Here is a 13,338-nt window from a genome sequence, read left to right on the forward strand (position 1 = left end):
GGTGATACTGTAGAACAGAGTGATAGAAATTGCAGCACTGGCAGAATGCAAAATGAGAGCTCACCCATAAAGCGTGGTTTACGGTTTAATAAAGAAAAAACCAAACATGAAGAAGGGTGTTTTTCAGGCTGTCAAAGTGAGAACACTAAGTGTTTAAGGGGAAAAAAAGGTAGAAATCCTAGAAAAAAGATGAAAATCACTGAGAAATCAGCAGTTCAGAATATTTTCACAGACATGGCTAATGAATGCAGCGAGTGTGAGTTAGAAACAGAAGCAGCAGTTGCCATGTCAAGCTCCTTTACAGTCTTAGGACTAAATCATAAAGAAATTACTCTGGCAGCTTCATGTGATCATACATCAAGTCTTCATATAGAAGAAAATATTCCTGAAGCACAAAATACGTCAGTCTGGAGAAAGCATAGCACCAAATTACTTGCATTTGAAGAGGGCTTTAAGAAGACATCTGAGCTCCCTGTAATAGCAAAAAGAGAAAATTCAAACAGTGTGGCACATCATTCTGCTGCCTCAGGTAGCGTGGCAGTACTGGCTCAGATCCATGACGTTTCTAATTGTCACAAAAGCAAGACAGATGGAAAATTGAATAAAGTGAATAAGAAATTGCAGCAGTTCACTTGTCGAAGAACAGTGCCTATGACTGGCAAAAATGTTTGGCCTTTTGAATCTTGTGCCAGGGCTTCTGAATGGGTTCCTAAAAATCGTGGGTCCATCTCGGAAGGAAAAAGACTTCTAAGGGTTACCTTTGAGGAATCCTCCAATAAAAGCAGTGCTAATGCTGTAGGAAACAGTTCTGGAACTGGGAATTGGCCACAGCTGGATTTGCATGCATCGTTAGCAGAAATTAACAAAGAATCTACACAGAAAATAATGGATCCGAATACTGAATGCCTGACTTCACTTGAAACACCAGAATCCTCTTCCATAGATATTTGTGAGACTTTGCGAAGGAGTAATGAGAACACGGAATCACTAGTTAATACAGATAGGGATGCTGTGGCATTTAACCATGAGAAGGCTCAAGAAGTTAAACCAACCTTGAATTTTGCAACAACAAAAAAAAATAAAAGTAAAGGAGCTGTAAAAAAAAGAAACCTGTCTGTGGCAGTCCAGAGAGGTGCATCTACAGGTAAAAAAAACAGACTAAACTTAAGCCATAAAACATCAGTAGTGAACCAGACATTTTCTGATTTAAAGCTAAGGAAAGCAGTAAACGCTGGAAACCTGACAAAATACAAAATTCCTTTATGCAGAAACAAATCTCAACCCAGGAAACTGGAATCTGCTCACTCGTTTGAAAGAAAAACCTACAGTCCACTAGAGCTTCTTGACAGCACTAGCATTTCAAGGAGGCAGAAAGTGGGTGAGGGGACTTTGGTAAGTTCCAAGCAGCAGCCTCTTGCTGCTGTGAGTGATGTTACATCTACAGCTTCCATGAAGATAAAAGCGGATGTTATCAATAGTAAGGACTTTAGGCATGATGGCTCTGAAGACCTTTCAGATGAGATGTCTGTGGTACCTGAACATTCTCCTTTATATCCACATGCTTTTCTTGCTGGACAACTAGAGTCATCTGTGCCTGATATCCATGGTACTGAATGTGTACTAAAATCTAATTTTCCTGATCATTCTTGGAATGCAGTTGACTGCCCTGTTGCATTAGAAATAAATGATGCTAGCAAATCAGGAGTGAATTTTTCACAACACAAAAGTCAAAGTTTTCCAGATATTCTTGAAGCTTACAAAGAAGATGTTCTTGTCATTGATGTGATTCAGGATGACCCTGACCTTTTTGGAACGAATAATGAAGAGGAGCTTGCACTTGCAGATTGTGAAAATTGTCCCGTGAACGCATCGTATACTAGCATCTGCATTAAAGATGCAAAGCAGGATCTTGCGCCTGAGTGTCCTGTTATCTCAGAAAATGAAGATTCAGTAGATAATAATTTTAGGTATGCATTTAATTGCTTTTATTGTAAGAATCCTAACTACTTTGTGTTAGTATAATTTGATTAGAGTGTTCAGGCTTCCTTACAGATTTTCACTGATTTCTGGGGTGATTTTAAAGACTTTATTGAGGTGTGACAATATTTTGAATGCAAATAAATTAGTGTGTTCTATGTAAGAACTAGGATAAATTCTGAACCAAAGCAAAATGAAGTACCAAAGAATTAGTTTAGACCAAGTGGAGTGAAACAGGAAAGTATAAACAAAGTTAATTAGGACTAATGTTCTTAATAAATAATGTTTTTAAATACCTGACTTGATTTGAGATAGCAGTTATCCCTTTGATGGTAGTTTTTTAATTGTAAGTATTGATTGTGGTATAATACTTGGAAATATTTCTTACTTTCTAAGTGTAGCTTATTCTTTTGCTGGATCTCTATGAGTAAATGGTTGTCTCTGCAGTAGTGCTGCATTCCAGCATTCTCCTTCCCTGCTTTTCTCCTATCCCCGGACATGCAAGTACTTTTCAAATCTGTAATTTGGCTAACATGTTATAGTTGCTTATGATCCTGCATCTTCATTCAGCAAGTTCCTGGTGTAAATTATTAGGCATTAATGTTCTTTTGGGTTTTGAAATTATAAAAGTCACTGAAGGGGGAAGAAAAATTTAAAGCAGAAACAGACTTTTACAAAAGAGGTAGTAGTTCTTCATGCGATGGGTGAACTCATCAACTGTCTAGTCTGTTTTCTCTCTCAGCTTTCATTCTCGTGTTTGATAAATTAGTTGTGAGATTATGTTTTTCATCTTACAAAGTAAAACATAAAGCTTAGATAGAAATAGTAAAAGATTTTCCTCTGAAGATTAGGAATTTAGTGGGGGAGGGGTGTTTTAATTTTCTTTCTCTGCTCTTTCTGGCTGGTTTTGTTATCCTTATTTTAAATAATGTTTTAATTATTTTCAACATTGTACCATCTTATAACTGCATTATTTTGTTTTGCTCTCATTGTCCTTTCCCCTTCATTAAATCCATGTGCATAAGAGGAAAGGAATGTTTTTTTGAGGTGCTGAACAGTTTTTTAGATACAAGAATATCAAACTTTCAGATGTTAATAGAATAAAACTTCTGCCAAAACAAGCCTCTGAAGAACAGGACAAGTCTTCAGTAGGAGCACCCAACCTCTCAAGAAGTAGCTAGGCTGTATCATAGTAAATTTCTTAATGAGTATGGATTTTGTGTGCAGTGTATATTGTATTTTGTATAGACAACGGAATATTTGCTGTGTATTACCTCAAGGTAGTGATAGATGGTTTCCAACTGACTATCCAGAGAGCTCTTTCACAGAATGGATGACCAGAACTTCTGAGCCCTTTGCTACCATAAGTTTGCTATTTATATAAATGCTAACTGAAAATTTTATTTGATCTTGTAAGTACTTTGTAGGGAGGACAAATATTCCCTTTCATTTGTAAGGACATTGAGTTAGAGTGACATTATCACAACCATTATATAGAATAAAACTGAATTTGTTCAGTCGTATTTCAGATTTCTTCCTGGTATCAGCTGAATGTGCCTCCCGTCAGCCAGAGAAAATAAAAATGCGTAGTTCTTATTTCTTAGCGTTTCCCCTTAATTTGCTAAATAACAAAGTTATTTTGGCTTTTTACTTTCCATAATGTGATGCAAAGATAATTACATGGTGATTAAATGTAATTTGTAGCTGGGAGGAACATATTAAATAACTGAATATGAGAATATTAAAATAAGGCAATAGACCTCACCACAGTTTTATCAGGTACCTTATGATATTGGTAGATAATACTAAGAATGGCTAGGTCATACTGTTGGGTTTTAGTTTGTCAGTATTTACCAGATAAAACTGGGATTTAATTTTGTTTGGCCAACCAAAATAAGTGATTAGGCTGATAGAGTTACACTCACATGATGCTACATATTTCAAAATAAATTATTAATTATGTCAATGTCCTTTTTTTTTTCATTTAGAGATATTCTAGAGTATTGTATATGTTTTCTTCTTTAGCTTCTTATTTTATGCGTACTCAATTTTGCTTTGTTGCATATGAGTTTATAATGCCACTTCAATATGTTAGATTCAATCTGCCACTTAGAACAGTGAGTCAGGATCGCAGTAATGTAAACCCATCTCTAACTTGTATAAATATTAGTTGATATGCATCTTTTGTTTAACATTTGGTTAATGTTAGCCATTACACTCTAGATGAATGTAATGTAGGTGATTGTATGTAGAAGAGCAGTGCAAGCACTTAATGGCTGCAGAGGGTGGTTGTTGCTGAATGTTTTCTTTAACTGTATCTATACATAGGTTTTGTTATTATTTCCCTTCAGATTAATAAGAGTAGGCAGATGATGACAGGGAGAATCTGGATCTTTGCTAAAACTGTTTTAAGTGCATGTATGCATGGGGATAGATGTCAGTACAGTATTTTTTGTGTACTGATATTTTAGTCTGGCATTTGTACAGAGCAGTAAGAGCTTTTTTTTTTTGCTAGCAGCAAGTTATTCTGGAAGTATAGCTCGGTTGTTAAAAAGCTTTATAAAATGTGTTGAGTGTTACTTGTGAGTTTAATAGCATTTAAATTTTAATTGTAAAGGAAACAATTGGTGCCTTAATTTGTGGTGTTCTTCCAACCAAAAAAATCTGAGATCTTTAGCAGCTTGTCAAAATGACAGATGCTATAATGAAGTAATAATTATTCAAGTTTTATTGTGAAACCGAAGCACTGAAACTTTCTGAAGGATGTACCCAGTTGATTCAGTAACTGACAAGTGTTCAGTGGCAGTTGTTAGCCACTGCATATGTGTAAGTATTACTGTGAATCCATTTTGTTTCAGCTTTTTATTTAGACACCAAGACATGTTTAGCCAATTACACTTTTAATCTTTGACTCTTTGTGACCTTAAAAGCTGGAGGGGACCTGTTGAGTTCTGCAAATTCAAGGATATTAATTTTTGGTGTCAGGATTTCAGATAATGAGAGCATGTGTCCTTTAGAACATACGTGTTGCAACAGTGAGGTCCAAAATTTGAGTAAGTCTTTTTTTTTTTCTTTTTTTTTCAGGCAAACTAACAAAGCACCCAGCTAACAAATAAACAAAGAGGCACCTAACCTTCCTATACATGTCTTTGACTTGAAGTTTCCTAACTACTGTAGTTGTGCTTGTGCATGTGCCCAGAGCTGATATCTCTGTACAAGCAGATTTAAGTAGTACAAGCAAATCCTGTCTCTTAATCCAGTAAGATTCAGGAAAAGCTTTGTGTGTATATGTCTTGAATGGTTTGATTCAGTTAGCATGCCCTGATCTTGAGGGTAAGTAGGACTGCTTGTTCCTCTGGTGATTGCATTTTAAGAAGAGAAAAGTGAGTGCCTGGCATTTCAGGCATTAGTTTCCCCTCATCAGGAAAGGATTCTGGACCTGCAGCCTGATTGGGTCATTGAGACTCCATTTTCATACGTATTTCCCTTTGCCATTTTTTGTTGTTTACCCCTGAGTGGCTCCAAACAGTGCAGGGTTTTGGATCAATCATCTGAGGTATTTCTTTCTTCTCGTATAGGGAATCTAGACATTTAACTCTCAATTGATATCCAGTATGTCTTTTCATCCCAACAGAACTGGTAGGTTCAGTCAATACCTTTGAAAGCACATCCACAACCCTTAGGAGACTTCTGCACTTTACTGTTTTCCATTTTAAATAAAAAGACTAAACCTGAAAGCATTTTTCGTATGCAAAATAACAAGCTAAACATTGTGGTTTGTGTAACTTGTGCTGTAAAGAGAGATTTGTTTAAACTTAAACATTGTCAGCATGCCAAGAGTATTCTGACATGGTCTAGTCTGTCTCCCCTTCTAGATCTCTACAATGTGTTGACTTCTTCTGATTCTGTCAGCACTCTTAGATTTGTCAGGCTGGTGAGCAAATGCCAAGTTCTGCAGCAAACGTAGTTCTCTGTATGTGTGTTAGGCACCTTTTTTTACAAGAACTTACGAAGTGCTTCTTGTAACTATTTCACACTACACAATTAGCAGAATCTGGTAAAGAGTTGGAAGTGGCTTTTGACCTAGACACTGTTAAATATTTTCAATTTTAAGCAATGTTTATGAAGCTGACAGCTTTCTGGAACTGTCTGTATTGCAATCTTAAAAAAAGATAATAAAGTCAATTGTTGTGGTGGGCAAAATCACTCAACTTCGCATTCACATAAAAAGTGGGGCAGGGAGAAAATCAGCCTACAGAGACTGCCTCTTTTGTCGCTGCAAACTTGCTGTAACTTACTGTGCTCTGCTTCTTACTGTATCTTGTGTATATACATAGGTATTTGTGCCTGAATGTTTGTATGGTTCCAAGTTATGCATACTGGGGAACTTTTTCATTTCCACTAGGTTATTGCAAATTTTCATTGTTTCATTTTACTAGGCAGTTTGCTGTCATTGTCATTCACCAGCTAGGAGCTTCCACTATCTGTGATGATGACCCTGTTTCATATCTTCCAGACATAATATTTGAATATGTTTTCTTGCCTTCTGAGATTTTCTAAGGAGAAATATTTTTTTTCTGAGCTTATCTTTAAAATAGGTGAAGGAAGTCTCTTTCTATGAACAAATGTTTTTGTTACTCTCTTCAAGATTCATTGTTATGAAGATTGTCTTGAATATAAATTACTATAAATCACATTTTGTAGAAGCTGATGAATTGGCTCATTAGCACAGTATTTCCATGATTTTCTATACAGAGATTTCCCTTCTCAGCATTTCAGGCAAAGGTAAAATGAGATAATGAGCTTATACTGACAAATTTTGGGATTTGGAATGTTTAGATTTTACTTAACATATTTGGGTGTATATCTACATGGATGGATGTAAGCAATCCAAAAGGGAGAGTTAAGAACAGTCTTATAACAGTGTGTTGCAAGTAAGGATACTGTCCACAGCTATTTTAAGTATGTAAGTATTACTGAGAACATTAATTTTATGTGCCTGGTTAGATTGATTCCACTTTTGTGCAAGGCAGAAATTTTAAATACACATTTTGTTCAAAACAGACACATTACCATACAGGAACCTGGAATGTCAAATGATACTGAAAATTCCTGTGATTCCATGCTAAAAGGTAAGAGTCTTTGGAGACTTCAATGTATAATTAAGAAAGTATTGTAACAGTGATTTGTTTCAGACTGCATATAAAATGGATGTATTTTGAAATGGTACAAACCTGAGCCTTATAGGGAATATCTATTTCTCTGTAGTATTTGTCTGTTGGTAGTACTGGGGATTTTAGGTTGGGTTTTCTTTGACATCTCTGTAATACTTCAGGCAAGGAATTCTGTTGGTTGATGAGATGATAGCAAGACACTGAGTATTGTGATACTGCTTTGGAGTCTGACTCCATTACTGCTTTGGTTTCTTGGGTTATCTAGTGAAGCCATTGATGCTCATCTCAGTGGCTTCACAGTCTCAGGAGGACAACAAATGCTACAGTTAAGGTATTCTGGATAACGTTGATCCTCTTCATCTTTCACATGAAAATCTTACTTATGTTGTCTTCATGCAGGTGTGTCTTGTACTGATGATCATACAGAGACCAGTGACTATAAGATAAAAGCCTTTCCAGTAATAATCTGCTTATATCTTCCTGTATCTGGACAACATAGTGCAGCTGAAATTCACGTGATCCAGTGAAACAGTGAATTTCTTTTCTAGGCAGACCTCTTCTGTTGTACACAACCAGCTGCTTCAGAAAGCTGCAGTCAGGTGTTCTGTTCATTTCCTGTGGCATCTGCAAAAGGTGCTGACATTTCCTGACACGGAGTTCTCATTGATTTAACTGTATTAAAGGAATTGGGAGTTTCTCAGAGCTGTCTCTAGTTCCGGGTCGCATCATGTCATGATTAGCTTTATCTCCTTCTTCAGCAAAGACTGTCTTTATTTGCTTAGCACATCACTGTACATATCTTTGGCTGTGCTTTAATTTATTTCTAAAATGGTGAATTCAGTATTATATGAATACACCTGTTCACAAGGGGCTATTACAGACCATACAGCTCGGATAGAATTCCAATTGCCATTTTAGTTTAATACTTACTTAAAATGTCTCATGCTTTAAAGGTGAAATAATTTTACATACATATTTCACATTTAGGAAGTCCTAGGAGTTCTTAAATGTCATTAGTGTTAAGGCTTTGTAATATCTAGGAAATGGAAGCTTTGTTGTCTTCTAGCATGGGAAGCATGTAAAGTAATGTGTTCATACATTTTCAGCTACAGATATTAAAACCCACAACTCCTCCAGCAGAAGCAGTCCTTTGGGAGATATTATTGGGGAATTCCTTGAAGATGGGCAACTGGGAGAACTAGATGAACTTCTGAAGAGTTACGATGTGGATGATAAGGTACAGAGAAATACTGGATAATTCTAATTATTAAATTTGTTTTATCAACAGCATTTTTAATTTCCTGTAGTAAAAAGAATAGATTACTGTGCTATTGACAACGTAAGTTTTGCTTAACAGAATGTGTTTTTTTTTAACTTAGCACTAATAATTCATCCTCAAATTTGAAATTAACCAAAATACTGTTAAATCAGTTGATAAAAATAATTTTATGTTATCAGTTGCATGAAAATTAGTGCCCCAGTGAACACCTAAGAGTACTGTTGTGCATATGTGACATTTTTACATAACATACCTAGTTTTAAAAGCTTGTTGTGAATGCTTCTCACCACACAGACCCTGAAGGGAGGGGGTGGTGTCAGAAAGCTGGGGGACTGCACAGCCATCATGAATCCAAGGAAGATCGTCCTTGAGCTCATTACTTGAGCAGAAAGGCTATTATATTAACATACTGACTTTCTGGCACTTCAGAGGGAACATGCCTCTGAAACCATTTTCTTGCTCACTGACTTTCTCTGACCTTTCTACTCTCTCTGTCCTCCTTCCTCCAGATAATAAGTCTAGGTCTTTTAAGACTTGCTGAAGTTTTATACTGTTTACTTTGATAATGTATTGGAATTTAGATCTCACTGCTGCTTAGATATAGCTGCTGGTACCATTTACTGTTTTCCACTACTTTAAGAGTGGTTAGTTGTGTTATCTAGATAAATGAAACTGTAAAATTCACATGGCTAAAAATGGATGAGTAATATGTAAGGTAATCAAATAGCAGGCAGTCAGTTTCCCTGGTGAAATAATTCTTGAAAAGCAGATTAGAAACATTTCCTTCAGCAAATGGAATTGGGGCTGATAACATCTGATTCTTAAAGTGATCAGCAATGATTTGTTCCCTGACTTCTTATAGAGGATGAAAGGGTCTGTCGAATAGTATAGGTTACTGGAGGTGTGATACTTTTTGCAGTATTGCCAGGTCAGTCCCAGTTGGGCTACTTCATACTATTGTGGCTTTATAAAATCAGTGTCCTAGTGGTTTTGCTTTTCTGTTATATGTTGGACAACAGTAAATATGTACAACTAATATCACCCAAACCTCAAACTTAACCAAACTTAAGCTGCAAAATACGTGCTACAGTCCAAAACCTATTCCTGCATGTGGTCAGAGTAGTAGCTGTGGGGAGTGGAATGGTAGAACACTTGCTACAAATGTTATACTGTTTGAGGTGATTGGGAGGGCTTGATTTTTTTGAAGACTTTTCCAACTAATAATGCTGTGTGAAGGACAAAAATTAACCATGGAGAATACCCTAAAAATATTTGGGGAACTGGTAAAATGAAGTTCAGAAATTTGATGAGAGCATATCCATCTCCAATTCTTTGGAATCATAAATTTGTGATATAACATAAAGTTCAAGTTGCTTCATGAATAATGGACAAAACAAAGCCAGGATTCCGTGGCTTTGTTCTATGTAAGTTATTTCAGATTCCCACCCCTAAATATTTTAGGTGCTGTCTCTTTTCTCCTTTGGGGATTTCCTACTTGTGCACGATGGTGCACAGCTGAGCAAAAGCCTTAGCTTTCTCCTCAATACAGCTTTAAATTTTCATTGCACTTGATGGAATGTCTTTTGTAGTTTCTACACATCTGTCAGGTGCAGTTGAAATTGTACAGTGGGCCTAAAAGTTGCTGGTATTATAAGTGTGAGTGAAGAGAAGTGCAGACTATCATGTCACCTTTTTTCCAATTAAAGATAACTATTTTGAACATCACAGAGCCTAATGGCAGTGTGTGCATAATAAAAATGGTGTAAGAGTAACCCTACAGTCCACATTACAGATTTTACAGTCAAGACTGTATTATCACACCTTCCAATGATTGCTAACAGTTCTAAGTATGTAGTGTAGAGCATAACAGACTTAACAGTGCTTTGCTCTGTCTGAAAGTACATTTTAAATATCTTACAGTTCACCTTTGCAGATGGTATGCCTGATGTTGAGCAAGAAAAAAAGGATGAAGCTGAAAACAGGTATATATACTGTGTCCTTTGTGTAACCTGTGATGTTTGTGATGTTTTTACTTAAACACTATCAACATTTTCCTTCAATTTTCAATGTTATTGTGACTATACAATGAACAAAATCAATGTGTGAAATAATATAATTTCACTGTGTGAAGTTTAAGACAAGTATAGTCATAGACTGGCAGGACAATAGAAATTACTTGGTCATCTAGCTAGTGATGAAATATATCTGCTTCATACCAGTGTCTCACCTTGGCATCTCAATGTGACTATAGCATAAGATACATTTCTAGCCACAACAGCACTTACAGAGCTTAAATTATTAAAAAAAATAATAAAACTCAAACTTTCAGCTTTCTTTTCTGCCTTTTGGAACTTTCTAAACTGATGAAAGAACTGAAAGATCTCATTCAAATTCAGTTTGACATATATTTGAATAGCAGTAGAAAAAGGAGCTTAAAAACATGGCATGTGAAGTTAAGCACATGCTTTACTGTTCTGCTGTGCTTGCAGTGTTTATTGTACATATGACTTACAGTGTCAGACTAAGAAACTTCCATTCAGTATCTTCCCCAAAATTAAGCAGAATAAGACTTTGTAGAAAAACTATACTTAATTGATGGAATACTTCAGTAATTAGAAGAGAAATAACAGATATTTCAGAGTCATTTTCACAACAATCAAGAAACCTTAGCTAGCATAGAAGAGGGTATTGCTTTTTTCTAGCACTAGTCACATTTCTGTGACAGGCTTGAAGTGTACCAGAAATTCATTAAATGGAGAATATTGCATCTTTTCATTAATCCACTAGAGAGCTCCAAGCTCCTCCTGGTAAAATACCCATTTAAATTTACCTTAGTAGCACAAATAGTTCTTTATGCTGTAGAATAAGTTGATTATGCTGAATAAAATGTTTTTGCAAGTGATACTGCATTACTTCATTCCATAGTTGAAATGCAGTACTCTGCAGTTAGAGAAGAGGCATTTACTCCTTCACTTGGAGTCAAACTGTTTTCTCTAGTTTTACTCAAAAATGTTACTATTGCAAAGCTTCATCTAGAAGAAAACATAGTTACTGATTTAGCAAACTCTACTTCTCGAGATGCTTGTTCTGTAAAAAAGAAATTTGTTATAGCTATATAGTTTACAATTCCTGGCAAAATTTTGGGTAATTTCTTGTCTAGATTAAAAAGAGTGCTGAGAGTGTTATCCTGAAGGTAAGCTGCTATGGAAATCCTGTTGTCAGATCTGAGGCTAGCATCACAAGCATTAAAAAAAATTACATGAATACTTGAAAATCTTAAGTAACTAGATATGCAGAATTTTTTTCCTCTGGATACCATACAGTACATTAACTAGAATAAAAGAAATACTGATATTGAAGCATTTGAGTATGTTAGAATTTATTCTTCCCTGCCATAGCATTTTTTATTTCAAACTGTATTAAAAACTGTGCCATTTAGGAAATATTTGAATTACCTTAACTATGAGAAGTATTAAATAGCTAGAATGTCCCTCTCATAGGGGATAACAAATCTCTTTCTGTCTCCAAACTGGAAGCAGTTTAAAATGTCCTTTGTAGTGAACCTAGATTCTCAATTGAAAGGAAGAAGTGAGGAACATCTCATGAAAGGGTGTTTTTTTTCTGTAACTTTATTTACAAGTAAGAAAGAAATCACTAAGTATTTTGCTAGCAATATTTGAAGGTTATTTTGGAAAACATCGCATTTAGGAGTTTAATCATCTGGGGCATACATATTTGGGAATAGTTAAGAGCAGAACACTCTTCAATTGGAATTCTCTTTGAAATCACCTGAATCTTCTGCTGAGTAGCCAGTTATTAAGAAAGAAAAGAGTTGGGTCTTCAGATGTCATTTCAAAGGCTTTGTGGATTACGTCTTTGACAGATACTACATAATAGACTACTGAAAAGTAGATGTTTCTTCAGAGGTGACAGAAATAATCTGTCTTGCTGTCAGAATGATGAAAATAAAAAGAAGTGGTTCACAGGTGCCTTTTCTACTTATTTATTGAATTTCATATAGTTACACTTTAGTACAGAATAATTTCAGCTGAGATCATTACCAGATTAGATTATGCCATGGGAGTAATGAAAGTAAAAGTTGTTTTGACTTGTAGCTATTTAAATTTGCAAGTTTATAAGTGTTGTGTTAATTGTTGAAGAAATTTAAATCTTTTATACGCTAAACCCTCCTTTTGAGATGTTACGTATATGGGAGAAGCACCTGTTTAATTTGGCTAAACAGATTTTTTGTTTGGTTGTTTTTTTTAAAATGTTCAACAGTGATTGTAAATACAGAGATCTTGAGAACTGTGAATTGCTGTCAGGATCGCCACTGCATGCCCCAAAAATAGATGTCCTCGGTGAAGCTACACAGATGAAAACCCAGACAAATGGTATTGTATGCTGTACTGGTGAACCCTGTAGAATTCATTATTTTTTTTAACTGTGTTTTATTTACCTATAAAATCATAAGGAATTTCTTAAGAATTTCTTAAATTCCTGAAGACTTTGCCTGGAATTGCTTTTAGTTTGCATACACAGAACCAAAAATGCAATTGCTCATACACTAGATTAGTGGGGTTTTTTAGTAGAATCCTATTTGGTAGGGTCAAACAGCAGTCATTCTGTCTTGGTATTTATGGTTATTGGATACTTCAGTGGTACAGAAGTGCCTGCGTTCTTAGTATTTTGACACATAATGTTTGAGCCATGTTATTGGTAACTTGTTTTTCTTAATTTGCAGTCAGAGAACGTGACTGCAGGTTTTCTTGGTTGGTTGTAATCTGTGGCAAAACATGGCCAAGGAATTTGCCCACCTTGCCAGAGGTCAGAACTCTCTTGTTTATGCCAATTCAAATGTTTGTGAGGCAGTCACTAGACTAGATCAAGGAAATGGTCTAGATTGAA

The 13,338-nt window shown here is 35.6% G+C and overlaps 1 protein-coding gene across 1 annotated transcript in view; it reads left to right on the forward strand.

Annotated features, from left to right (window-relative positions):
- The first annotated feature begins 234 nt into the window (after positions 1–234).
- Positions 235–13,338, forward strand: part of TOPAZ1 (testis and ovary specific PAZ domain containing 1) — a 32,773-nt gene continuing 19,669 nt past the window's right edge. The window contains exons 1-5 of the mRNA XM_010007612.1: positions 235–795; positions 1,213–1,967; positions 7,042–7,109; positions 8,258–8,388; positions 11,591–11,623. Of these exons, the coding sequence (XP_010005914.1) occupies positions 235–795; positions 1,213–1,967; positions 7,042–7,109; positions 8,258–8,388; positions 11,591–11,623 (1,548 nt within the window). The remainder of the gene's footprint in view (positions 796–1,212; positions 1,968–7,041; positions 7,110–8,257; positions 8,389–11,590; positions 11,624–13,338) is intronic.

This window comes from Chaetura pelagica, unplaced genomic scaffold, assembly GCF_000747805.2.
Source record: "Chaetura pelagica isolate M959 unplaced genomic scaffold, ChaPel_1.0 scaffold10, whole genome shotgun sequence".
In the NCBI taxonomy this organism is placed as follows: domain Eukaryota; kingdom Metazoa; phylum Chordata; class Aves; order Apodiformes; family Apodidae; genus Chaetura; species Chaetura pelagica.